Source organism: Lepidochelys olivacea (assembly GCF_965140295.1).
Source record: "Lepidochelys olivacea isolate rLepOli2 genome assembly, chromosome: 1".
Taxonomy (NCBI): domain Eukaryota; kingdom Metazoa; phylum Chordata; order Testudines; family Cheloniidae; genus Lepidochelys; species Lepidochelys olivacea.
In genome coordinates this window covers 142,164,724-142,189,319 of record NC_140411.1, presented here as the reverse complement: position 1 = coordinate 142,189,319, position 24,596 = coordinate 142,164,724, and the positions used below count along the sequence as shown (strand labels likewise).

The 24,596-nt window shown below is 39.8% G+C and overlaps 2 protein-coding genes across 11 annotated transcripts in view; both read left to right on the top strand.

Moving 5' to 3' along the window:
• BCLAF3 (BCLAF1 and THRAP3 family member 3) overlaps positions 1–11,800 on the top strand; it is a 54,598-nt gene extending 42,798 nt beyond the window's left edge. For 5 of the 9 annotated variants that reach the window (XM_084626327.1, XM_084626326.1, XM_084626325.1 and 2 more), the window contains 3 exons: positions 1,760–1,855; positions 7,668–7,823; positions 11,540–11,800. In XM_084626327.1, the coding sequence (XP_084482453.1) occupies positions 1,760–1,855; positions 7,668–7,823; positions 11,540–11,569 (282 nt within the window). In that variant the 3' untranslated portion in view covers positions 11,570–11,800. The other 4 variants (XR_014711334.1, XM_084626332.1, XM_084626331.1 and 1 more) reach the window with 4 other exon arrangements.
• A 10,651-nt stretch (positions 11,801–22,451) lies between these two features.
• The window catches only part of SH3KBP1 (SH3 domain containing kinase binding protein 1), a 336,824-nt gene continuing 334,679 nt past the window's right edge, over positions 22,452–24,596 (top strand). Inside the window, exon 1 of one of the 2 annotated variants that reach the window (XM_084616743.1) lies at positions 22,452–22,980. In XM_084616743.1, the coding sequence (XP_084472869.1) occupies positions 22,977–22,980 (4 nt within the window). In that variant the 5' untranslated portion in view covers positions 22,452–22,976. The remainder of the gene's footprint in view (positions 22,981–24,596) is intronic. The other variant, XM_084616744.1, reaches the window with a different exon arrangement.

Sequence of the window (24,596 nt, the reverse complement as noted above, 5' to 3'; positions counted from 1 at the left end):
TCCTTACGGACAAATCTAATGCAGTTCTTAAGGTGATGTTCAGTGCATGGGTATTACAGTAATGAGCGTGCTAGAAATGCATATGGCTGCTCTAAAGTTATAAAGTCTGACTGGTAATGACTCTGAAAAAAATAGAAGTCCCATTTGCCAGCCAGGGATCACCAAAGATCTGGTTGCATCACTCCTGTTCCTCCCTCCCCCCGTGCCCCCCATGTCCCCCTCAAAGAGGGTTAGTATAGGAGGCTGCTATGCTGGCTCTGTGCCATCTGATGGCTCTCTGCCCCACACCAGGGTGATCTTCAGTTGGAAAGATCTGGCTGCTGTACAGTCCAAAGGGGCCATATTCTGGAGTGGTGCCCTATGTCTTTTCAGCTGTGGGAACTGAAATAAGTCTAAAAGGAAAGGAGCACTTGTGGCACCTTAGAGACTAACAAATTTATTTGAGCATAAGCTTTCATGAGCTACAGCTCACTTCATCGGATGCATTCAGTGGAAAATACAGTGGGGAGATTTATATACATAGAGAACATGAAACAATGCATGTTACCATACACACTGTAACCAGAGTGATCACTTAAGGTGAGCTATTACCAGCAGGAGTGGGGGGAGGGGGGAAGGAACCTTTTGTAGTGATAATGAAGGTGGGCCATTTCCAGCAGTTGACAAGAATGTCTGAGGAACAGTTCGGGTTGGGGGATAAACATGGGGAAATAGTTTGTGTAATGACCCATCCACTCCCAGTCTCTATTCAAGCCTAAGTTAATTATATCCAGTTTGCAAATTAATTCCAATTCAGCAGTCTCTCATTGGAGTCTGTTTTTGAAGTTTTTTTTGTTGAAGTATTGCCACTTTTAAGTCTGTAATCAAGTGACCAGAGAGATTGAAGTGTTCTCCGACTGGTTTTTGAATGTTATAATTCTTGACGTCTGATTTGTGTCCATTTATTCTTTTACGTAGAGACTGTCCAGTTTGGCCACTGTACATGGCAGAGGGGCATTGCTGGCACATATCACATTGGTAGATGTGCAGGTGAACAAGCCTCTGATAGTGTGGTTGATGTGATTAGGCCCTATGATGGTGTCCCCTGAATAGATACGTGGACACAGTTGGCAACGGGCTTTGTTGCAAGGATAGGTTCCTGGGTTAGTGGTTCTGTTGTGTGGTGTGTGGTTGCTGGTGAGTATTTGCTTCAGGTTGGGGGGCTGTCTGTAAGCAAGGACTGGCCTGTCTCCCAAGATCTGTGAGAGTGATGGGTCATCCTTCAGGATAGGTTGTAGATCCTTGATGATGTGTTGGAGAGGTTTTAGTTGGGGGCAGAAGGTGATGGCTAGTGGCATTCTGTTATTTTCTTTGTTGGGCCTGTCCTGTAGTAGGTGACTTCTGGGTAATCTTCTGGCTCTGTCAATCCATTGCCAACTGTGTCCACATATCTATTCAGGGGACATATCCGATGAAGTGAGCTGTAGCTCACGAAAGCTTATGCTCAAATAAATTTGTTAGTCTCTAAGGTGCCACAAGTACTCCTTTTCTGTTTGCAAATACAGACTAACACGGCTACTACTCTGTAATCTGAAATAAGTCTCTGCAACTTATACTCCAGTTCAATAGGCAACGCACTGCTGCAATTTCACTGACTTAATCCATCACAGTTATAATCTTAGGCCAAAAAAGTACAGTACAAATTAGCTTCATCTAAAAATTCTGTTTCTTTGAAACGATTGTTTTTAACATTGATAAACTATCTGTGCCATTTTTCTAGAATTCTTATTATGCTGCAAAAACAAATGACATTTTTACTCACAGACCATTTGGAGGACACCTGGAAAATCCAAGACCCTTCAGAAGACCCTTTAAGGTATTGATTGACTCTTGCCAAGTGTATGCATAAGGTTTCATTTCAGGCTGTGGTGTTGTGATTTAGGCATGTTGCCCTAAACAGACATGTTAGTGGTGAGATTTTCAAAAATGGTCAGCATTGGCTGAACTTTGTTCCCATTGAAGTAATGGGGGGTTACCTTGACTTCAGTAGGAGGGGAGTTATGTCAGAACTGGATGTCTGAAAATTCCACTCCTTTCCCTCCCCAAGTCCCCAAACCCTCCTGTAACAGCTGGAGTGCTATCATATTTTGGAAGCCTAAGCCCTGGTCTACACTGAGGGGGAGGGGATCGATCTATTATGCAACTTCAACTACGTGAATGGATGTAGCTGAAGTTGATGTACTTAGATCGACATACTGTGGTGTCTTCACCGCGGTGAGATGGCTGCTGCTGCTCCCCCGTCGACTCCACCCACACCTCTCGCGGCAGTGGAGTACAGGAGTCGACAGGAGAACACTTGGGCTGATTTATCATGTCTAGACTAGACGCGATAAATTGACCCCCGCTGGATTGATCGCTGCCCGCTGATCTGGCGGGTTGTGTAGACATACCCTATGTTACTAGAATTTGGGGTCTCCCAGGTTGGTAAGAGAGCTGACTTTTTTTTCCAGGGTGTAATTTTAAATAACATTATTAAGGGAGAGGGCAAACAGAATGGCAAAACAGTAAGGTTGAAAGGAGAGTTGGGCAAGGAAGGAGAGAGTGGCAAGATCATGGGGCTAGTGTTGGACAATAGAAGAGGAAAAATAACCTTAAAAAGCAAATGTTAGAATCAAAATTGCAGAAAAAATGGGAGTTACTAAAACATCTGACCAATAAGTAGACTTGGGAAGATATTAGGGTTTTTATCAGTAAATGTTGGTAAACATTGATTTTACCATATGCAAACAAACCAACACAAATTTCTATCCATAAGAATAGACATTCACAGATAGGCAAAGTAAGAGAAATGTTGCTTCAGAATTTGATTTAAGGATATTTACTTTGTATTTTTTGACATGTGATGTTGACAATTTGTGTTTCAACAGTTAAAGCTTTAACTTTTTGAATCACCATCTACTGTCATTAAATAACTATTGCCTGACCTTCTCCATAACTTCCCACAACTGTGAAAATTTAAATAATTTAAAAAAAAAGCGTAAATAAACATTGCTATCTGTCAATTTATTAAAAAACAAACAGAAATCAAAATCTGTCAAATCTGCCTATGAGGAAACACCTTACATGAATATATTCACTCCTAATTTCATTATTTTGTTAGGATACTGTTCCACTGAAATTTTTTTGAAATTAAGCCTGGTGGAATGTTGTAGCTGTCATAATGCTACATGAGAAATTCAAAGTATTCTCCAAGTTTAAGAAAAAAATCGCCCTTTTTAGTTGCACTTCTACTGCATTCTGTTTGCATTTTTCATGTAAAATTGCCTTAAATCGATATAATGAATCCCAAACAGTAATCTTCTTATGTTTTATATTTTCTCATTCTATCTGATAAGTATTCCTTTTAGGTTTTGTTTACAGGAACCACAAGATGTAAGAGAGTCAGCAAAATCACCCGATTCTGGGGTATTGCAGAGGCTTCCCAATGTGTCCTGACAGAAAAAGGCACCCTGGGGTCAAAGTCAATTAAATGTAAAACAAAGATTACTTGTATCTCTTCCTTCCTGTTGTGAGTGGCATGCTGTGCATGGGCCCAATTAGGTTCATTCATAATAGGAAAACGCTGATCAAATCTGGGTCAACCTCTTCTAGTTTAAAGTGGCCTTGGTATAAGGCAATTAGGTCACTGACTCATGGTCCAGAATATCCCTTTTCTCCATGAGCCATGTGAATGGTGGAGGAGTGATCACAGTTAATCCACCTTTTCCACAAAACACACTTCAGATAAGCCACCGAAAAAGCTTGATATTTACAAGGTCACTGCAAGGATTTTTTTTTTTTAAAGAAAACTTGTGTAAAGTAGGTAGGCATTATTATCATCATTTTACACATAGGGAAATTGAGGCAGAATTATTATGATCAAGTATATACAGGTAGTTGGCACCAAAGCCTAAATTCAAATTTCAGACTTTCTTATTCTTAACTATACTTAATGGAACCATTAGATAGAAATGACTTTCAGGCTCTCCCATCCTGGCTAGTGGTGTCTTTCTCCGTAGCCTATTACTAAATGCACTTAGCCAACAAGTCCCACCAGATTAAAAGAAAAACAAACTTTCCTCAAGATAAAGTTCATAGTGTTATAAAATTAGCCTTTTTTAGTTATTACTTTAGTTAACAGGTTAAAAAAGTAGTCTTACACTAAAATTACATTACAGAGAATATTATTTTGGGATCCTTTGGTGTACACATTACCATAATGGCACCTGTGTCAGCACCTCCTGTCTATTTACCAGCACAGGGGAAGTAGATGGTTCTGTTACATCAGGGTTGATTCCCTGCCTGCCATATGAAACCCTTTGGTCTGTTGGCACTTGATGTAACTTAAAGCAGCCTGAAGTCAGTCTTAATTCATGTCAACTTGGAATTCTGCTTAGGATTGGGGGAACATAAAGGTGAGCTTTAAGCCACTGTTGCATTCATAATAATATCTTCCCTTGTGCTTCAGTATCACTTTGGATAAACAGCATATGCAGCAGCACTATGTTTTGCATGTATGAAAAGCAATGGATTATGGTTGGTATGGGAAAAAGGATATTGATTTTTTGACCTAAAATTTCATCAACTTATTTTTTGCATTGAATTTTCCCTTGTCTTGCATATAATATTTTCTTATGTTGTTGAAGGTGGAGTGCGTTCAGTATACCTGAGATGGTAGTTTGACTGCTTTCTAATGTTAATATATCTTGATCAACCAAAAGACTTAGGTGAATCTTTTTCCTTGTGTATGAAACAAGTTCTGTTGAGTCTAAGCAGAAGTATTTTGTTCAAAATACTTTATGAAAAGAGTAACAAACTCTAGAGGAGCAGTTTTTTTTTATGGGATACCGAAAGTTTTTAGGTTTAAAAAGCTCTTCCTTTGACTTAGTGATTCATAATGCACCCAAGGGATGAGGGCAATCAGTAAACCCACCTGGTATGTTTATCATTTAAATAAAATCATTATCCTAGAATTCCGATGATTTAATTAACCATGTTCTACAGTCATGGTTGTATGGTGGGATAGCATAGATGTTAATATTATTTGGTATATAGTCTCTGCTATTAAAAATAAAATATTTTGAAAATCAATGTTACTTCATTTTTGAAGTGATGGTTTCAGAAACAAACAATATTATCAATCTTTGTAAAATAGTTTTACATTGATTATTAAATGAAATTTAGAACCTTAGATTGTTTTGTGTTTCAAACTGAAACATCTTAAGATTTTCCAAATAACTTGGAGCAGTGGAGTAATTTTGTAGCAGAATCTGTTTAAATTGCATAAATTTGTCTTTGAGGAGTGTTAGTAATTTGGAATAAGCTACACTTTGGTTTTGTGGAATGTGATACTGAACGTAGCAGTAGGTAGGACCAAAACCCATTACTATCTATCTTTGCAAAAAGAAAAGGAGTACTTGTGGCACCTTAGAGACTAACCAATTTATTTGAGCATGAGCTTTCGTGAGCTACGAAAGCTCATGCTCAAATAAATTGGTTAGTCTCTAAGGTGCCACAAGTACTCCTTTTCTTTTTGCGAATACAGACTAACATGGCTGTTACTCTGAAACCTATCTATCTTTGGTATTTCTAATGTGTCTGCTATCACAGTGCCAGATTGCCAAATACATAATTAAGCTTCTGGTTAGGTTTATCTACAATTGACTATACTCTTCATCAGTGTTGTCTTTTTGTTTTTTTCTCCGCTTTTGTGTGTGTCAAATGATTTCCTTAGTTCAAACATAGAACCTATGACAGCAGCAGCCCCACTCCCATTCCTTCCTCTTACTCTCTGTATCCATTATTTGCTTATTTCCATAGAGAGAGACATGCAGGGGGATAGCCTTGGAATCATCTTCCTAACCACTCCTGCTAGAATGAAGACCAGACGGTGTGGAAGGAGAGGGAAGCCTCAGTAGCTTTCTCCCAAGCTGGAAACAGTAGTGATGGCTGTGGGAAAGCCTTGGGGCCTCCTCTCATGGTAGGAGGCAGATGCCTCCTGATTGAAGAACTCCCCTGCTCAATGCAAGATGCCTGCCAATTGGGGCATAGACTGCCCATGCACATAGTTTAGGGGGAATCTTGGTTTAAACCTTACCAAGGTTCACGGGCTTAATTTAGAATTTTAAAAACATTTGTTTCCCATATTATGGCAATATATTTGCATAAAGGATGATGTTGTATTGTATCCTGAGAACAGTCAGGTTTGGACTTATTCTGATCTCCTGTGAGAAGTTGAGTATTTGGCAGCTATCTGCCAAGAATCCTATGCCTCCAACTCCAGTAAGCTTCACCATGGTCACTGACGTGTTCATCTTTCCTGATAAATGCAGCTTTCTCAGTATATCATGGATGAATACAGGGTCTTTGAAATAGAAAGACTTCTAGGAGTTTGTATAAATGAGCTCCTCTCCTGTGCAAGCCTTTTTTAGCTGCACATTGCAAGTTTACTGAAAAACTGGTACAAAATATATTGTGTATGTGAAGCATGTGATTTTTTTTTTTCAACTCTGCCAGATTGCTACCAAATGTTACCAGAACACTCAAAAGCACTTTTCAGTGACGGCTGTTTTCATGACAAATTTCAGCTTTCTTCTAGCAATTAAAGTTGTTCATGAAGGGTTACAAGACTTTTACATGCGGAAGGTTTCTGTTCTTCCTCTTGCATTCTCTTGTATTCAAAAGTAGACTTAACAATTTTTTCTTAACTCCTAAAAAAAAAAAAAAAAAAAAATCACCTTCGGGCAAGACCAAGTTCGCAAATTTCAAACAAAATGCTCAAAAACCACCTGAGAAACTGTAATAAATGAGGTTGGAATTTTTTATATTAATATTCTTATATTGCACCCTTTCGTGTGGCATCTGAGTGCCTGAGAATGGAAAACTTAAAACAAACTTAATTATAGTGGACACTGCTGTTCCTGCTACATATGTTGTCTGTCCGCTCCAGTATTTATAGTGCCATTGACTTTCTATTTCTGTTTCTCTGTGGCCTTCACCCTCCGTTCTACTTGAAGTGAGTTTACAGTAGCCCAATATAGAGGTGAAGGAAGCATAGCTCTGTGGCTAGGATGTTCTTCCTATGGTTTTAAAGACTGAAGTGATTCCAGGTAATGCTATCTAATTTGATATCTTACGTTCAGCATATGCACCAGAGACCGCTCTTGGATGCAGTCCTGGTTCCTTTGAAGTCAGTGTGTTAATAAGGCCAGGATTTTACTCACTCATTAGAACAGCTGCTTATATAGAGAGATACTCACCCTCCCCCCCCCCCCCAAAAGGGGCTTGTATCTCCCCTTCCACCTCATTTATTGCCCACATTATACAACCTCTTCAGTGCTCATAATTTTGATATCAAAACCTGTTCTATGAAGATAACTTGAGCTACTTTGGACCACTGGCCAATATGTACCACACTGCAGTTCTGTGTTATGAACAGTGAGTACGGGTCTGAGAAGTATTAAATAGGAGGCAAAGAGGAGGAATATGCATTTATAAATGAATAATACTTCAGTACTGTAAGTTTGTGTGTATAATTGTGTAATTGTAACTTTAAAATAGTTGAATACAATAAAATACAAAAGACCTCTTTGACCAGAGTTCTGAAATTCGATCATTTTGTCCATTTTTTCTTTTTTTCCCCTCTACAGAACAACTTTACAGATGGTCGATTGCAACACAGTTATAAATCAGGCTTAGTACAGAAGGGTTTATATATTCAGGCTAAGTACCAGCGGCTACGTTCTGCTGGTGTAAGGGGATTTACCACTTATAAATTCAGGGAAGGATTTTTGAGGAAAGAAAAGGTGAGTTGGATTAAAATTAATTTTCCCTAAACTTTTTTTATATATAAAATGTGAGTATCCAAATGATCAGCTTCTATTTCAGAATCCACTTGGAGTTGTTTGTCTATCTTGTATGGATATTCGGATATTCTTTGAAGTACTAAATTGATATTCTTCCCCTCCTCCCCCCCACTCCTGGAAACTTGGTAACTGAGGCAGGTCTACACTATGGTGGTAAGTCAACCTAAGTTATGCAACTCCAGCTATGTGAATAACGTAGCTGATGTCGACATCTCTTAGGTGGACTTATTGCTGTGTCTACACCGTGCTGGGTCGACGGGAGAAACCCTCCTGTCGACTTACCTTACGCTTCTCATTCCAGTGGAGTTCTGGAGTTGATGGGAGAGCGATCCGCAATCGATTTTTAGCGGGTCTTCACTAGACCTGCTAAATTGACCCCCCCCGCTCCCCCCGGTGGATCGATCGCCGCAGCATCACTCCACAGTAAGTGTAGACATACCCTGAGACTTTTGGTTAGCTGTGGCCTCTGACCTTGCCTCTCTTCTGAAATCTTAGTTTGGGCGATCCTTTCTGCAGCTCAACTAAGCTGATTTTCCATCTATAAGTGGAGAAGCTGGTTGAAGACTATTTTGTGTGTCCTTTCAAACAATTGGCTAACTAAATTCTATTGTATGAATGTGTTCTTTTTCAGTACATTACCTAAGGATCCAAGCCAAATATTCACCTTATAAACCATCTGATTCATACACATTGGAGTGCTATATTGACAAGCAGCATACAGAACAATGCATGTTCATGTTTACATCCTTAGATGCACTGGGATACGTTACAGGCAATCCTTGTGCATAAAAGGCAGACTGAACTCCTGTCAATCTTTACCCATGCTAGAAGGTGGGACTGGATGATGGAGTGAATCACTCAAAAAATTGCCCTGTTCTGTTCACTACCTCCGATGCATCTGGCACCAGCCACTGCTGGAAGACAGGATACTGGGCTAGATGGACCATTGGTCTGACCCAGTATGGCCATTCCATGTTCTTAAATTGGATATCTGAAATATGTTCCTGTTTGTTTATAAGCTTGCTTAATTGTGCAACTTTTAGTTTTTAAAATACTCAAATGAGTGGTAGCATTCTGCAAAGTCATGTGCTACAGCAGTAGTAATTAATGGAGAATTTTTGGGGTACCCTGAACTGGTAGGATCTCCCATCGGTATTAGTGTAATTTTGACAGAGCACAGTCTGACACAGTTAGGAGTATCCATGTTGTAATAACTTCGTAGGGTGCACAGGACAACGCTGTTGTAGCACCTGATGAAGTATCATGTTACAATTTATAGAATCATGTCAGGAGTCATGAGTATTGTAAGGCTCAGTAACAAATAGGGTACCTCAGTATTATTATGGCATCCTAAAGCTCCTATTTGAATTGTCTTAGCATAGTCTAAGATGTATCTCCGTTTCTTGTTTTATAACCATGGTGTCTAATCCATATTACAAATTATTAAACGTGCCAGACAAATGATCTTGATTCAAATGATTTAGTCATGTAGATAACGCTGCAAAGACAGTACATTACTTCTCTGAGGGAACAGGGCATGCTTCTCACATCACTAAACAATGACAGTCCTGACCATTCCTTTCTAATATCTCTGATAAATACCCATGCTTGCTAGATGGAAAAAGAAAATGACTGAAAGATCAATTTTCAGAATACAGAATCATTCTGAACTATAAACTTGTATTATAATACAAATGTACAATTGCTTCACTATAAACAGCAAACAGATGTCACTGCCATGTAAATTTCCTATTGCTATTTTATAATTCGATGTTAGAAATTCTTGTTTAAAATTCATTAAAATAATCTTAAAATCTGGCTGCCAAAGATTACAGCATGAATTGTTGATCAGTGTAATTAGGCATTTTAATATTCGATTTCTTTATTGGTTATAAAATTAATACCTCCCAGTTAAAGTAAAATAAATCCTGTATTAAAGTGTATGATGTGGCCTTTTTTCCTGTGTGCAACTAGCAGTTTAGAAAGCCTCTTCATGGCAACATGTTCTTACGTTTCAGTAATTCATGTATTTCTACCCATATAGTAAATTTGTTAAATAGTTGATATTTGTTAAAATGGGTTACAATTGGTATGATTTATATGGATTCTTTAGAAAGTGCTAATCTATCGTGTTTCTTGCTGAAAGTTGATTTTTTAAAAAGAATTGAATGTCCCCACTTAAATTATACTTTGATGTTCAAAGTAAACCATTTTAATTTTTTTAATCTAAATTATTTTTCCAGAAGCTTCTACCTGAAACAAAATTCCCAGTCACATTTTATAATGTGTTGATAATTAATAGCGTTAATGAAAAGTTTGTTTTCAAGTCTAGCAAGTTAAGAAGTTACTTAAACAATCTCTAATATGCTTATCTTTTAATCATGTATGAACCCTTTATAAACTACAATTGTGCTATTAATATAAAGGATAACCAAATTCCATGTCAGCCAAAACTCATCTTAAATATAAATCTACACATTCAAAACAATAAAATTACTGTTTATTCACCATGTTAGTCAAAGTATTTTCAGTGGATAGTGCGTTAACAAACTTTGATTTGCTAGAATAGGTACTTTTCAGGTTTTAAGAGTGCTTCTTTCTAATGAGGGTATTAAAGCTGCTGCTTTTGTATGACCCATGTGCCTTCTAAGGGGTAAACTCCCTGCCTGCACTGGTGTGCAGTTATTCACACAAGTAGTCCAAATGATATTAATGGGGCTGCTTGAGTAACTTCTCATCAGTATTGTGAACGAAGGGGTTCACAACAGTTGCCAACTTTCACACGGTAAATAAGCACCCCAACTTTCACAATAAGCCAAAAATCAAGTTAATCCCAAACAAGGCCAAAACAAGCCAATCCCTGAGAACCACAACACTGTTCCCCTGTCCCCTGAGAACCACAACACTCTGTCCCCCCGGCATGCAGTCTGGGACTGTGGTGGGCCCACTGTGCACCCCTCTCTCCCAGTCTTGCCCCTGCTTGCTGATCCAAAACAAAAAAGCAACAAGCTACAAGCCCAACAAGCTACAAGCCAAAAACTAGCCAACAATCAACTCACAAGCCAATTCAGCCAAAAACAAGCCCAATTTCGATTTGTTTTTCGCGGGTTTGGCATGTCTGGTTCACAGCCTAGCTATGAGTGAATAAAAACAGATTTAAGTGTTTGTACTGTACTGTACCAGTATTTTTTCTGGTCCCAAGTTTGACAGTTTAGTATATATTTATATTTTTTGACCAGAATTTTCCAAGTTGGATAAGCACTTAAAGGTAAATAAATAAGTTCCCTGCTTTTCAGAGAGGGTGAGCTGCTGCTGACTTTGAAAAAATTGGCATACATTGCATGATTTCCTTTAGCCTTGCAAAATTGACATGAAAATGTACCAGTCTGGGCACGATTCATACTCGCCTACTCTTTGCTATGATGCTAAATGACTAAAAAACCCTACAGTATTACCTGTTTAAAACATTTTGTCCTTGGCAAGTAAAATTTTGCAAAGCTGATTACTTATTATTTATAGCAGCATGGCCGCTTTAGTAAGAAGTCTTGTGCATTATTACATACCGTATAGTGAAAATTAAAATAATAAAAATATGAGCCAATAGAGGTTTTTTCCACTGTTGTGACCTAGAAGTAACAATTTTTTCCTCTTAATAGGAACAGTCAGGCATTGCCACAGAAACCTGAACTGTGCTAAGTGGAGACATACAATAACACGGCAAGGGAGCATCGGTTTGTTTTTTGACAACTTTATCAGGAATTAAAATGGGAGAAATGAACTAACACTAACTGTCTCGATAAAATAACTATTTTTCAGTAGTGGCATGCTGCAGAACTTTTTTACAGTTTTAATAATTGCTTTTAAATTACAGTATTCAATTGAAAATTTTAGTGTGGTACCTTTTGGTTCTTTTTGCAAACAAGTCTCAAAGAAAAATTGAAGTGAGTCTTATTTATTGAATACTTTTTCTCTAAGCATGATTTTATGAATAGAACTTGAGTTGTTATACCCAGAGGTTTATATGTTGAAAAGTTTATTGCTTACATAATAAAAAAAAAGGGTGGGGGTGGGGGTGGGGAAAGTGCCTGAATTGTTTAGTGACAGCATATTAGCTCAGGACTCTCCAAACAATGACTTCTTAGGTTGTGCAATAGAGTTTACAGCTCTTTTGAGTAATTTCCCTAGAACAATCTTTTGTATTTATTTTTGCTTTATATTTAGTTGGGTTTTTGACTTATATATGTATATATAAATTTGTAAATAAATTGTTAGAAAAGTTGTAACAATTTCCAACATTTGCTAAAAATGTGTAGTAATGCGTAGGTATGTCATTTATTACATAGCAGTAGCTTATAATTGCATTGAGATGCGTGGGTTAGTTAAAGGACTGGTTGACCTGTATGCAGAAATATTCTGGGTCATCACTTTCCATATATATCATTTCTTGATTAGCAACACATTCTTATCTTCTGATACAAATGACTGAGTGGCTTACTTGGTTCTAAAAGTGGGCTTAAAGATATCTAAAAAATTAGATAAGAGGAGCATATTCTCTAACAAAGCTGTTTATAACTGAAACTGTTTAAGGCAAAAAGCTTGTAATTTTTTTTATTAAAATCCCAATTATTCTCCATAGTTTACCACTCCTCAATATTGTTATGCTTTATGCAAAAATCAAGCAGGCCGATATACATAATATGCTGAGGCCTGAAGCAATATTGTGTTCATTTCCCATTTATAGTTTGAGCCTTAATGTAGATATGATAGGGTTGTTTGTTTTAAAGATTTATTTCAGACTTCTTATTACAAGTACACTAAAGGTAAAAACAAGTAACTTTTCCAGGAAAAACTTTCTAATTAATTTTAAGAAGAAAGTTATTGTCATCCAGTCTTGTGCATTTTAGTAATCTCCAATGTGATAGTACCCATAAAATTACGTTAGAATCTCATTTATGGAATGTATTCAGCAAGCTGGTGCATTCAATAGGCATGTGAAAATACAAAGGAAAACACTCAACTTTTGGGAAGATCAAGATATAAACTATATATACTGCATGATTTTTCTAGAGTACCTTTAATAATAGGAGTATTTGACTTATTGAAACTCCTAAGCCATAGTTCAAGGGACTGTAAAATGTTGTTACACTGAAATTTGCCTAAAAACTTTGACATACACTTCGGTACACAGTTTAGTCCTCATGTAGGATAATGTGCAGTACTCATTAGTATAACTGTGATTCAACAACAGATAGAGTTGTCGTCTTCTGTGAATGTTTCCAAAAGCTAAGTACAGGATTTAGGTAATGTACATACACTGCTCCGTTGTTCAAAAATTAAACTAAGTTTTTCAGGAACTTATGGTGTGCATAAGCCAAACAGCAAAGTTAAGTTAGAAAGGTTTTCTTTTTTAAACCAATACAGCTAACAATTTACAGGTACAGTAAATATTTTAAATATGAGATTGGATAAAGTGACTCTGTCCATATCTAGGCCCAATTTGTGCTCAAACTGTCCAACAGGTATGCTGCTTCTGAATGTGGAAAAATACGTTTAAACAAACTTACACACAATAGAATGTAAACTGTTGAAGCTGCGTTGCTTTATGGGGCAATACAGTGTTGTACTATTTCTGAAACATTTTCATTTTTTTCACAAAAGTCCTTCAGAAGAATTACATTTTGAGCCAAGTAGGAAAAAATGGTTACATGAGACAACTTCACCATATCTGATAAGGCAAATTGATACCATTATGTGGGAGTATACAATATTGGTGTAGTCAGACAGTAAAGTTAATACATTTTATGCAAAAATTCCAACATTAGAAATATGAATGACTTCCCCAACTGACTAGTATGTTTTGCTGATTCTAGCTATGACACTGGGTAGGTTTTATTTCTTTTGTACTTCAGTCATACCTTGTTCCGTGCACGATTTTAAGAGACTGATGACCATTGATGGTAACACATTGCAAATGCTACAAATTTTAGACTGTAGCCATTGTAACTTTATAAACTTTTCTAGACGGGGGATGTCAAACATTACTCATTCAGTCATTGTACTTTGATTTGCTTTGACATGCTTTTCTTAAGAGCTCACCACTTGCACAAATGATTGTTTACTAATAATTTAGCAATGCTAATTCAAGATTCCTCGACTGCATTCATTGAATAAATTGGGTGTATAGATATTTTAGCTTACAGGAATTTACTTGAATTCTAGGTCTTTTTAAAACAGCCTGACTTACTACTACATGTTGTTATCCAGTGTGATATCTACATTGAAGAGCATCTGCTGTCCTGCTAATTGGGGGAATGTTGCAGAGATGACTCCCTTCACATTGTGCAAAGGCTTCATTACATATTGTGTGATATACACAGATGTACACACAATTGGCTCACTTAGCACTGCACACTTAACTGATTTCTGTGTCAGATGAATACTATACAGTGATGTATCTGCTGAGAATAATAGACTGAAATACCAAAAGGCAGCCCAGAAATAGAGGAAAGAGGAAGTCAGTGAGAGTTATAAGAAAAATGAGATCATAAAATTATTCTGTGCCTTTCTGTAATGTACTGCATTAAGGAAAATAACCTCTTGCTGTACAAAAACAAAATGTCATTTTCAAAATCAGTTTGATGGAAATGTGGGTAGGAGACATTTGTGGATTACAATAGCCACTTTGTTTCCCTATGCAAGTAATTCTCAGCCTCCATATTGTAGCTTAACTAAGAGGAGGCATAGGTATGTCCTTTTATTGGCAAAGCCAATTGACACTACTATTGTGAAGTGCTAGATGTTGAATATGTAATTATGTCTGACAGCCATTCTTTTTAGTTTTTCTTATTTAAATTTGTGTAGATCTTTGTTAAATTGCTTTCAGTCATCTCAAAATGACTGTACTAGAATGATGCTTGTCATATTTCCAATAGTTGTATTTATAAATTGAAATGTTTAAATTATTCTTCACCACTATCCAAAAATGCAATGGTTAATATGATCAAAGTTCCATTTTTAAGTATGTAATTGCTTTGGCATATACATTTGACATTGCATGGCTAGAACCCTAATTTAATCTTTTGGAATTTTTTTACTTTGATGGTCAGACTCCCAAAGTTAAGAAAATTGTGAGAGTTACTGGAAAACTAGAGAGCTAACACACTAGTAGAGCTCTGCCTTACCCTCTTCTGTTTGCTTAATTTTACAACTTTTTCAAAATTTAACAATTTACCTTATGTAAAGGACTTGGTTATATCCAGGTTTTAAGACAAGAAGACTACCTCAATGCAGATGACTGATTTCTTTGGGGATTCACCTGAAGGCCCAGTCTGGACACTAACTGACTATACCTAGGTGCCATCCTCTTTTCCACTGCATCTGGATGAAACAGACATTCAGCTTCCTCTGTCTGAGCGTAGAGTTGCACAGATAATCAAAAGGTTGAAAGTCTTTGTGAAACTCGATAGAAAAGGAAGGCTTTTCAAAACTGGCTTTTCAGTCCATGGAAAAATGCATCTCCATCTTGACTCAGATATGATGGACAGAGTGAGAGAGGCTTCAGTTAAGTGATTAAGATACTGGTGGTAAGTGATAAGGACGACTTGGAAAATACACTTGGCTTTTTAGTATTGACCTCAGAGGAAGAACAGAGCATACAATCCTTACTAAACTTTGCTTTACCTGCTGGAAGAATCTGCTTTTCCAAGGTCTTTAGAAACAGGACACACATTTTGCCTCTGTTTAAACTGCAGTTAGTGCCACCCTTGCCAAGTTGTCTGTATTTCTTGGTTAAAGGGGAAATCTTAAACTTTTTACACCTCCTAGTGCAGCAAAAATGTGCAAAAACTTAGTGCCTAGATATATGCACAGATCTCTTGCCTATGACATGACTTTATTCCACGGGTGCAGGTTAGGAAGATACTTGGTGCTTCAGCATCCCTGCAAAGAAAAGTACCATAAATATAATTTTAAAATAGCAACCGCAAGAACTATGAGTGCTTACCTATAACCCTCTAACTCTTTATTAGACTTCTAGGAATCAGTTAAATGTTAACCACTGTCCTATCTCAGTCTTGGCTAAGAGAATTTCAGTGATAAGGAGTTGACATAACCACTCTTATAACAAAGCCCTTAGCCTGTTTCTTGAATAAATACTGAGGCATGTGATTTAGCACAGACTTGTGCCTCCCTGCTTTCTTCATATACTTCCCCCCTGCCCACTACACTATAGTAGTTGTTGCTCTGAATCTTGTCTGAGTCATTTAAATCTCATAGTCTTGAAATGTTGGTGTAATATTCTGTAAATAATTTAGTTGCTAATCTTATTTTGTGACCGGTTTCTTTTTCTTGTGACTGTTTTTATTCTAGTTAATGGGGTTGGCGAAGGGCCCTCCCAGTGAGTTGCTGATTAAGTAAACAGTCCTTGGAACAACAAAAGCTTCTTTCCTTTGTTTAGCCATTATCAACAATTTTCCATCCAGCAAAGATGTGGCTAGCTATCCATTGTTAAGAAATAAATTTAAAGTAGACCCAATCTATACTGCAGTTCCTCTCCATTAAACCTTTTTAAATGCTTTTTTTAAGTTTAACATGATTGTTTCAGCTGGTGTGGTGGGGCATAGTATTTTTTTTTAATCTTCACTGTTGCGAGTAAAACTTTCTAAAGTATGACTTAGTCTCTTGATTCACTATAATTGTGTTTAATAGTTTCCTGATCATTAACATATATATTGTCATTCAAGTATGCTTATGTTTGACTCTGTACAGATACTATGTTAATACAAAAAGAAAAGGAGTACTTGTGGCACCTTAGAGACTAACCAATTTATTTGAGCATAAGCTTTAGTGAGCTACAGCTCACTTCATCGGATGCATACTGTGGAAAGTTTAGAAGATCTTATTATATACACACACAAAGCATGAAAAAAATCTCCTCCCACCCCACTCTCCAACAAGAGAGTGGGGTGGGAGGAGGTATTTTTTCATGCTTTGTGTGTGTATATAATAAGATTTTCTAAACTTTCCACAGTATGCATCCGATGAAGATCTTATTATATATACACACAAAGCATGAAAAAATACCTCCTCCCACCCCACTCTCTTGTTGGAGAGTGGGGTGGGAGGAGATTTTTTTCATGCTTTGTGTGTATATAATAAGATCTTCTAAACTTTCCACAGTATGCATCCGATGAAGTGAGCTGTAGCTCACTAAAGCTTATGCTCAAATAAATTGGTTAGTCTCTAAGGTGCCACAAGTACTCCTTTTCTTTTTGCGAATACAGACTAACACGGCTGTTACTCTGAAACCTATGTTAATACAGAGATTGTTCTTACAAACTCTAAATAGATGTTTTAACAAATTTAATTTTTTAGAGTTGCAAATTGTTTTAATGAGTTGTTTTAGGATCAGGAATTGATAATCATGTGTAGTTATTGAAGTAGTGTCCAGTTTTCCTTAGAAAAAATTCTGCTAGATTCTTTCTGTAAAAATGTAGTCCATAAAAATATTTGTGTACTAGATTGCTTTTTTCTTCAAGGCTTCATCCATTGCTCTTTTGTGAATGTAAAGTTTTAATATAGTTATAATTTTGGGTACGTTTCCTTTCTAGCTAATATGGGGTGTAGTAGCATTGCTTCTATTTCATATTTCTTGTCTTTATAGTGCCCACAAATGTTCTTGAATTCTTAGAACAATAATGTTTGGGTATTATGATGGATACAGTAGAAAACTCTAGGATAGGTTCTGAATATATCACTTATTCCATTCAAAAGATGTCGTTCTATATCCTTTTTGTTGCAAATCCTGGTTATTTGTACACCACTTATGGGGAGGCATGCATTTGCTGTGTGAGTACATTTCTGTTGAATATTTAAAACTGCTGTAACAATCTCAAGCCCATCTATGCTAGTTTACACACATCACTTTACAGTTTTTAAAACCTCGATTTTTAACAAAATGGAAAGTACTGTAATAAGTGACCTTAGAATCTAGGGATAGGGCTGAAGGATAGAATATTTTCAATTGCAGTCAGAAAGTCACTAACTTTCTAGATTACTTTTGTCCTCTATAGCATCTTTCGGCTTAACAGAGTCAAATCTAATATTTCTGATCACATCTAAATTCACATTTGTATTGTTCCAATTTCTAAAATTTAAGAGATCACCTTGAGAAAAGTGTGTGCTCTGCACTCCAGTAGTCTGATAAGTGTGTGTATCTTTTTGTGATGCCATCCTTTTACATGACACTAAAATGTATAAAAGTAACACTACTCAGAGTTTAGGCCCTGAAAGGCCCTTAAGAGGCATGGCTACTCTCCCTCTTGAAACTCAAAAGTCAAAAATTAAATGTTTGAACTTTCTCGGCAATTGGTTAGAAAAAGGCATTCTTTCCCTAAAATTGCAAGGATCCAAATTAATATTTATGAATCACAGTCCTCCACACAGTGGTCAACGCTGGTTCTCCTCTTGTGAGGTAACTCCCGTCTCTTCATGTGTCAGTGTATATATATGCCTGCATCAATACTTTTCATTCCATGTATCTGAAGAAGTGTTTTTTACCCACAAAAGCTTATGCCCAAATAAATCTGTTAGTCTTTAAGGTGCCACCGACTCCTTGTTGTTTTTTGAAGAGCACAAGTCTCCCTAAAAATCAACAAGAACAATTATGTGCTTTTGAAAATTGCATCCTACATATGGTTGAGCTTTTGTTTCCTGAGAAATACATCAGTCAAAAAAATCATTTTTATCTAAAATATATAATCACATCCCATACATCAGGGCAATGTGCATTTTAACAAATCCTTACATTTTTCTAAGCAAACAGTGTAGTTGAAGATTAATTTTCTTTTCCAAATGCCTTCTTTTCTAAAGATATCCTTATCTCTAATATATTATTCAATAATATATTAAGTGTATGTCATTCTTTTGGCAAAGTAAAGGGCTTAGAAAGCTATTTTGGGATATTATGATACCATCTTGAGGCCTTAACCATATCAGGTCCCTTTTGTAGTTGGCACTGCATGAACATACAACTAATGATGCTTCCAGCCACAAAGTGCCTACACTATAGAAAAAGCTTTTTTTCGCTTTCCAGGATGGGAGTATATTATCTCCATGCTTTAATCCTTGGGAAACTGGCTAATTCAAATACAGTAATTATTTTAGAGTGGTTTCCTTCAAGCTGGACAGAAGTTGCTAGTGTGCTTTAGCAGAAGGGAAGAAGTTTTCTGATTCTGAGAGCCTAGTTGGGAATTGTACATAGGAGTAAGCCAGTTTGTGAAAACTGGAAGACACTGTGGCATCTGTCTCCCTGCCAGCACTGATCCATCCCTGTAGAAACTGCTGAAGAAATGCTCCTCTTTCTAAGGTTATGTTTACACTACAGCCTGGATCAATGCTCTGATATTGATCCACCAGCGGTAGATTTAGCGGGTCTAGTGAAGACCTGCCAAGTCGACAGCAGATCGCTCTTCAGTCAACCTCTGTACTCTACCCCCGACGAAAAGAGTAAGGAAAGTGGATGGGAGAGTTTTTCCTGTTGACCCCCCCGCGGTGTAGATCCTGCGGTAACTTGACCTAAGGTATGTCAACTCCAGCTATGTGAATGATGTAGCTGGAATTGCGTAGCGTAGGTCGACTTACCGCGGTAGTGTAGACATAGCCTAATGAGGTATACCAATTTCTCCAGTACACCTTAAGCTCCTTAGAACCACAACTGGAGCAATTAACATTCTACGATGGAATCATCCTCATTCTTTTATCAAAACTAGTTCCATCAATTCTAAATATAGGTTGGCACATTATTTACTTATGATCTTGGACTCTTCTTAAATGGAGGCAGATGGATTGTGTCAGAATAGACCTTTCCAGCACTACAATTTCAGCAGTTGTATTTCCACACTTTCTGGTTATCCCACAGATTTAAAAAATAGAGGAAAGCCATTATAAAAGGGGTGTTTGGTTATTTTAAAAAGACCTTAAAGCTCAGTTCATATTGTGGAAATGTGATGAATTTAGTACATGAGACAGATGTAAATTGGACCTTGTGCAGACTTTGTATGGTTGCATTTGTATGTGAAGAGCCAGGCTGTGATGTGTTAGAGAATCCTCCACTCCCTGACTGGAAGAATGACTACAAGAAATGTTCCAATGCCATTGCCTGGAGTGAAAAGTGAAACAATACCTTTCAGTTTACATCTCTACTCTGCTTTTGATGGAACTACGTTAATGGACAAGTTGGCTTGATTCTTCTTTTCAGTGAAAGCTGACTCTACGAGATACTCTTCCTACCTTGCTCCTCTTACATTTCTATTCTGTCCCTATTGTGTGTTGGATTTGTTTTACTATTTTCCTTACAGATACATCTAATAAAAACAGAAATCATTTAACATTATAAGCCATTCTGTGCACACTTTTTTCTTTTTTGGACATGTAATATATTTTTTTCAAAACTTAAAATTCCAGTACTTTAAACAATAAGAGGAATACAGTTAAGTCTAAGCTGGTTCAGTTTAAACTCCTTGAGCATATGGAATCACTCTCCTACGGACATAGCTTTATAGTTGAACAAAAGTTAGTTCTAATAGACATACTGTATTACTAAAAAATTAAACCTAGGTATTTATAAAGCACAATGTGTGCGTGACATCGAAAACTGAAATCATGCCACTTACCCTGTGGAGTTTATTTTCTGAGATCATCTATTTTTCTACATTGAAACAGTTCAAGTCTAGATTTCAAAAATATAGATTCTGATGTCCAAATAAATTGCATCAAAGCATTTTTCTACTTATAGACAATTCTGCCTCCACTGAGGTGTTTTTATAATTTCTGCTTTTCTGATACCTGAGAGCTATTTTTCAAACAGGAAAGAATATGCTCCACATGTTAAATCTATATCATTTTGGCTGCTAGCATTTTTCCATCGTCACTGCTAAATTAATGCTAGGGAGAGTTAAAGAAATAGTCTACAGCAGCCTTGGGCAGTTAAAGCTGCTCAGTAGTGCAAATATCTCTTTAGATTACATTTCCTACACCTTACCATTTAAAATTGATTCTGTAGTTCTTAATTTTTTCCCCCTCTTAATGCAAGTCTGCTTCAGTTGATATGTATAGCTCTTCCAAAGACCCTTGAACTTCTACATACACTCTAACCTCGGAAAAACACCAGTTACCAAATAGGTAGGGAAGCTGAGACAGGCCACTTGGCCTCTTTCTGTCCAAACATGTTACTGTTCCTGAAATAGCTAATGAATCATTTTGATACTGTTTCATTGTGTCAACGTCACAAGTGTTCATTGTCTTCAAATGCAGACTTCAAATCCTTATACTTGAGTGATTGTTCCTACTTTCAACTATACATGAAAGTATTTTTTTAAATTAAATCTGTCTCTTATGATCTAGCCTCCTCGACTCTCAGTTACAGCAGCTTTGATACCTTGTCTTCTTACTGATGTCTGTATCTCTTTTTTCCATAGCAACAAGATGGGTGAGGTGTCAGAGTAACAGCCGTGTTAGTCTGTATTCGCAAAAAGAAAAGGAGGACTTGTGGCACCTTAGAGACTAACCAATTTATTTGAGCATAAGCTTTCGTGAGCTACAGCTCACTTGCTGTAGCTCACGAAAGCTTATGCTCAAATAAATTGGTTAGTCTCTAAGGTGCCACAAGTACTCTTTTTTTTTTTTTTTTTTTTTTTAAAGATGGGTGAGGTATCTTTTATTGGACTAACTTCTATTGGTGAGAGAGACAAGCTTTTGAGCGCTACAGAGCTCAGGTCTTTTTGTCATGCCACTTCACTCCAGCTGGAATAGCTTTACTGAGGTGGTCTATACATTCTCATTAGAATCTGTATTAAAGAGCTGTTTCTATCTGGTCACCAAGAATAGAGTGCTTTACAGACCCTCTATGTTTCAACACCCCCTGAATCATACAGGGCTACAAACTAATAGAACGTCTCCTAAGAGCCTTGGAAAGTACTCATCTAGAGCAACAACTCTCGATTAAAAACAAGGAGTTGAGGGGCACCTTAAAGACTAACAGATTTATTTGCGCATAAGCTTTTTCGGGTAAAAAACCCACTTCAGATGCATGGAGTGAAAAGTACAGCTGCTGGCATATATGCTAGCACACTTGTGGAGGTTTCAGTTCAATATAGAGCTTTGAATTTGGGAGGTATTTGAAGTTTAGGTGTCAGAAACCGTTCAGGGGCGTGGAACCTCCGCTCTCCAAGGGGTTGTGCGTGTTGTTTATAGCCTACCCCGACTGTTTTCGCTGCCTGACGTTAAAACCAACCCCCAAACCTCAGTCAGTGGCTATGAGGCCAGGGTATGGTCATCCCTGTGGTGTTTTATTAAGCAACAGCCTAGATCTGCCACTGTCTCTCCCCTCGCCCCCGGCCTGAAAGCTGCCTCCCTCTTTAACTGTCCCTAGGGGGAGGAGCAGCATCCCCAGCCTTCCCTGGGCGGACCCCGAGAGCTGAGTTTTCCCCACGCCTGCGCCTCTCGCCTCTGCCTCAGGAGGGTCACTAGCCCCCTTCTCTCCTTCCTGCCGCCGCCGCGGCTGCTGCGGGCGGCGCGGGGCCGAGGCGGTGCAGCCGGGCTGTGGCGCGTTCTCGCGACACTTCCCGCCGAGCGGAGCCGCTGATTGCGGCGGCAGCGCCCAGCGTGGCGGCGCCTGGGGCGGGGCGGGGAAGGGGGGGACCCAGGTCTGGATTCAGACTTGCCCCGCTGCACACGCGGAACCCAAGAGGGGGAGTCGCCGCCCATAAGCAGCCACCCCCCCGCTCGCCGAGCCCGGCTGCCCCCGGTGCAGGGCAGCAGCGGGGGCTCAGGTCCTTTGCGGAAACTGCGTCTCTCTCCCCCCCTTCCCCCCCCGGTCTCGTCCTATTTCTGCGGTTTGGATGCCGACGAGAGCAGAGGAGCCGCTAGCGAGAAGCAGCACCACGCAGCCCGGCTGCCTCAGTCAGCATCCTCCGCTCCGCTTGGCTCCCACCCCCGACCCGTGGCTTTAAACGCGCTCCCGTCCCCGCGGCTTGTCCAGCCTGTCCCCAAGTTTCAGCCTGTCCCCGCTGCCGGGCAGAGCCCGGCTCCACATCCATGGGTGAGTGTGAGCTCGGGCTGCGGCGCGGGGAGCTCCTGGGCGCGTCTCCTTTCCGCAGGACGCCCCCAGGACTGGGCGGGCGGGCGGATGGGTGACCAGGGCGGGCTAGAGATCCGGAGGCTGCTGTCTCCCGCCGGGCTGGAGGCTCCCCGGCTTCCCCGGGGCGCCTGCTGCCTTTCCTCGCCCCCCCCGCCCCCCCCCCCCGGCTCGCGAAGTGTTTTCCCGGGCTAGACGGAGTGAAGGGTGGACGCGTGGCTGTGCAGCGCCGGGGCCGGGGCGGCGACGAGCGGGGAAGGGATGGGGACCCATCCCCTTGGGGCGGGCGGTGATTGCAAAGCTGGGTTGACACGTTTGCGATTTCTCCAGCTGACCCGCGGGCTTGTGTTTGCTGCGGGAGCCGCTGTTGGGCTGCCGGCCGGCAAGGGGGTGAAATGCAGCCTCGAGAGGCTGGCGTGCGAGGGAGAGCAGACCCGGGGGGGCCCGAGGCGCGCAGGCTGCACTTTTCCTGCCGAGGTGCTCGAGCAGCAGCGCTGATGAGTGCAGCGGCTGTTGCCTTCCTGCGAGGCAGGAAATCTGAGAGGCCTGCTCGAGGTTTGACATGTCCCAGGGTGTGCGGGCGGGGGCCGCACAGAGGCGAGGCGTTGCTTTCGCTGCCCTACGTTGCATCCCCGGAGCCGGGAGCCGAGCAGCCCTGTCAGGCTGTTACCCAGGGTCGGTTCTGCAACCCGCTGCGCGCTCTCCCTCCGCAGCCTGCCTTGTTAATCCTCAGAGCAGCTCGCGCTGCAGGGGCGGCTCGCGTGGATTTGGGGAAGAGGTTGTGTCTGGTTTGCGAGTCCTGGTGCATCCAGCCGGGCGACGGGCGCACGCCTGGCGTGGGGTGGTGGGCTCAGTACCCGGCTAGCGAGGAGCGCGGCAGCTGGTGGAAGGCGAGACTTACCCATGCTGCTCAGTTTGTAGGTGTTGGGAAGAGCCCGAGGTATGGGGGTTGCTCGGATGCTCCCCTGCTGTGCCCGTAGAGCCCGGGGGGTGAATTGTCCCCTGTCATGCAAAAAGAAAAGGAGTACTAGTGGCACCTTAGAGACTAAGTAGCTCAGGAAAGCTTATGCTCAAATAAATTGGTTAGTTTCTAAGGTGCCACAAGTACTCCTTTTCTTTTTGCGAATACAGACTAACACAGCTGCTACTCTGAAACCTGTCCTGTTATGCTGAGCCTGGAGCTGAAGAGAGGCGGGGTGACAGCAGTGCCAGGCTCCGGCTGGCTTGGAGGCGCACACATGGGCCACAGCCTGCTCACTCCTGAACAGGGCCAGACGCTGTTGTATCCGTCCAATATGTTTAGCGCTCTGTGTGGAACACACTCACGCTTTTGTAGATTGGGGAGGAATAGTGAAAGAAGGCAACAAAAGAGAACCCCTGCCATGGTGTTTTATAGACTCCTGGTGTGTGCGCACAAACTCTTGCATGTGCAGCTGTAACTAGACTTGGGGAAGTGGCTAAGTGTACTTTAAGAGCTAGCTTTTAAGTTTTCTCTCTTATACTGCCACCCCATTTTGCGTACAATGAAGGCAAAGAGCAGATAGAATGGTGTCAACATTAGGTCTCCTTTTGAGGTGTCT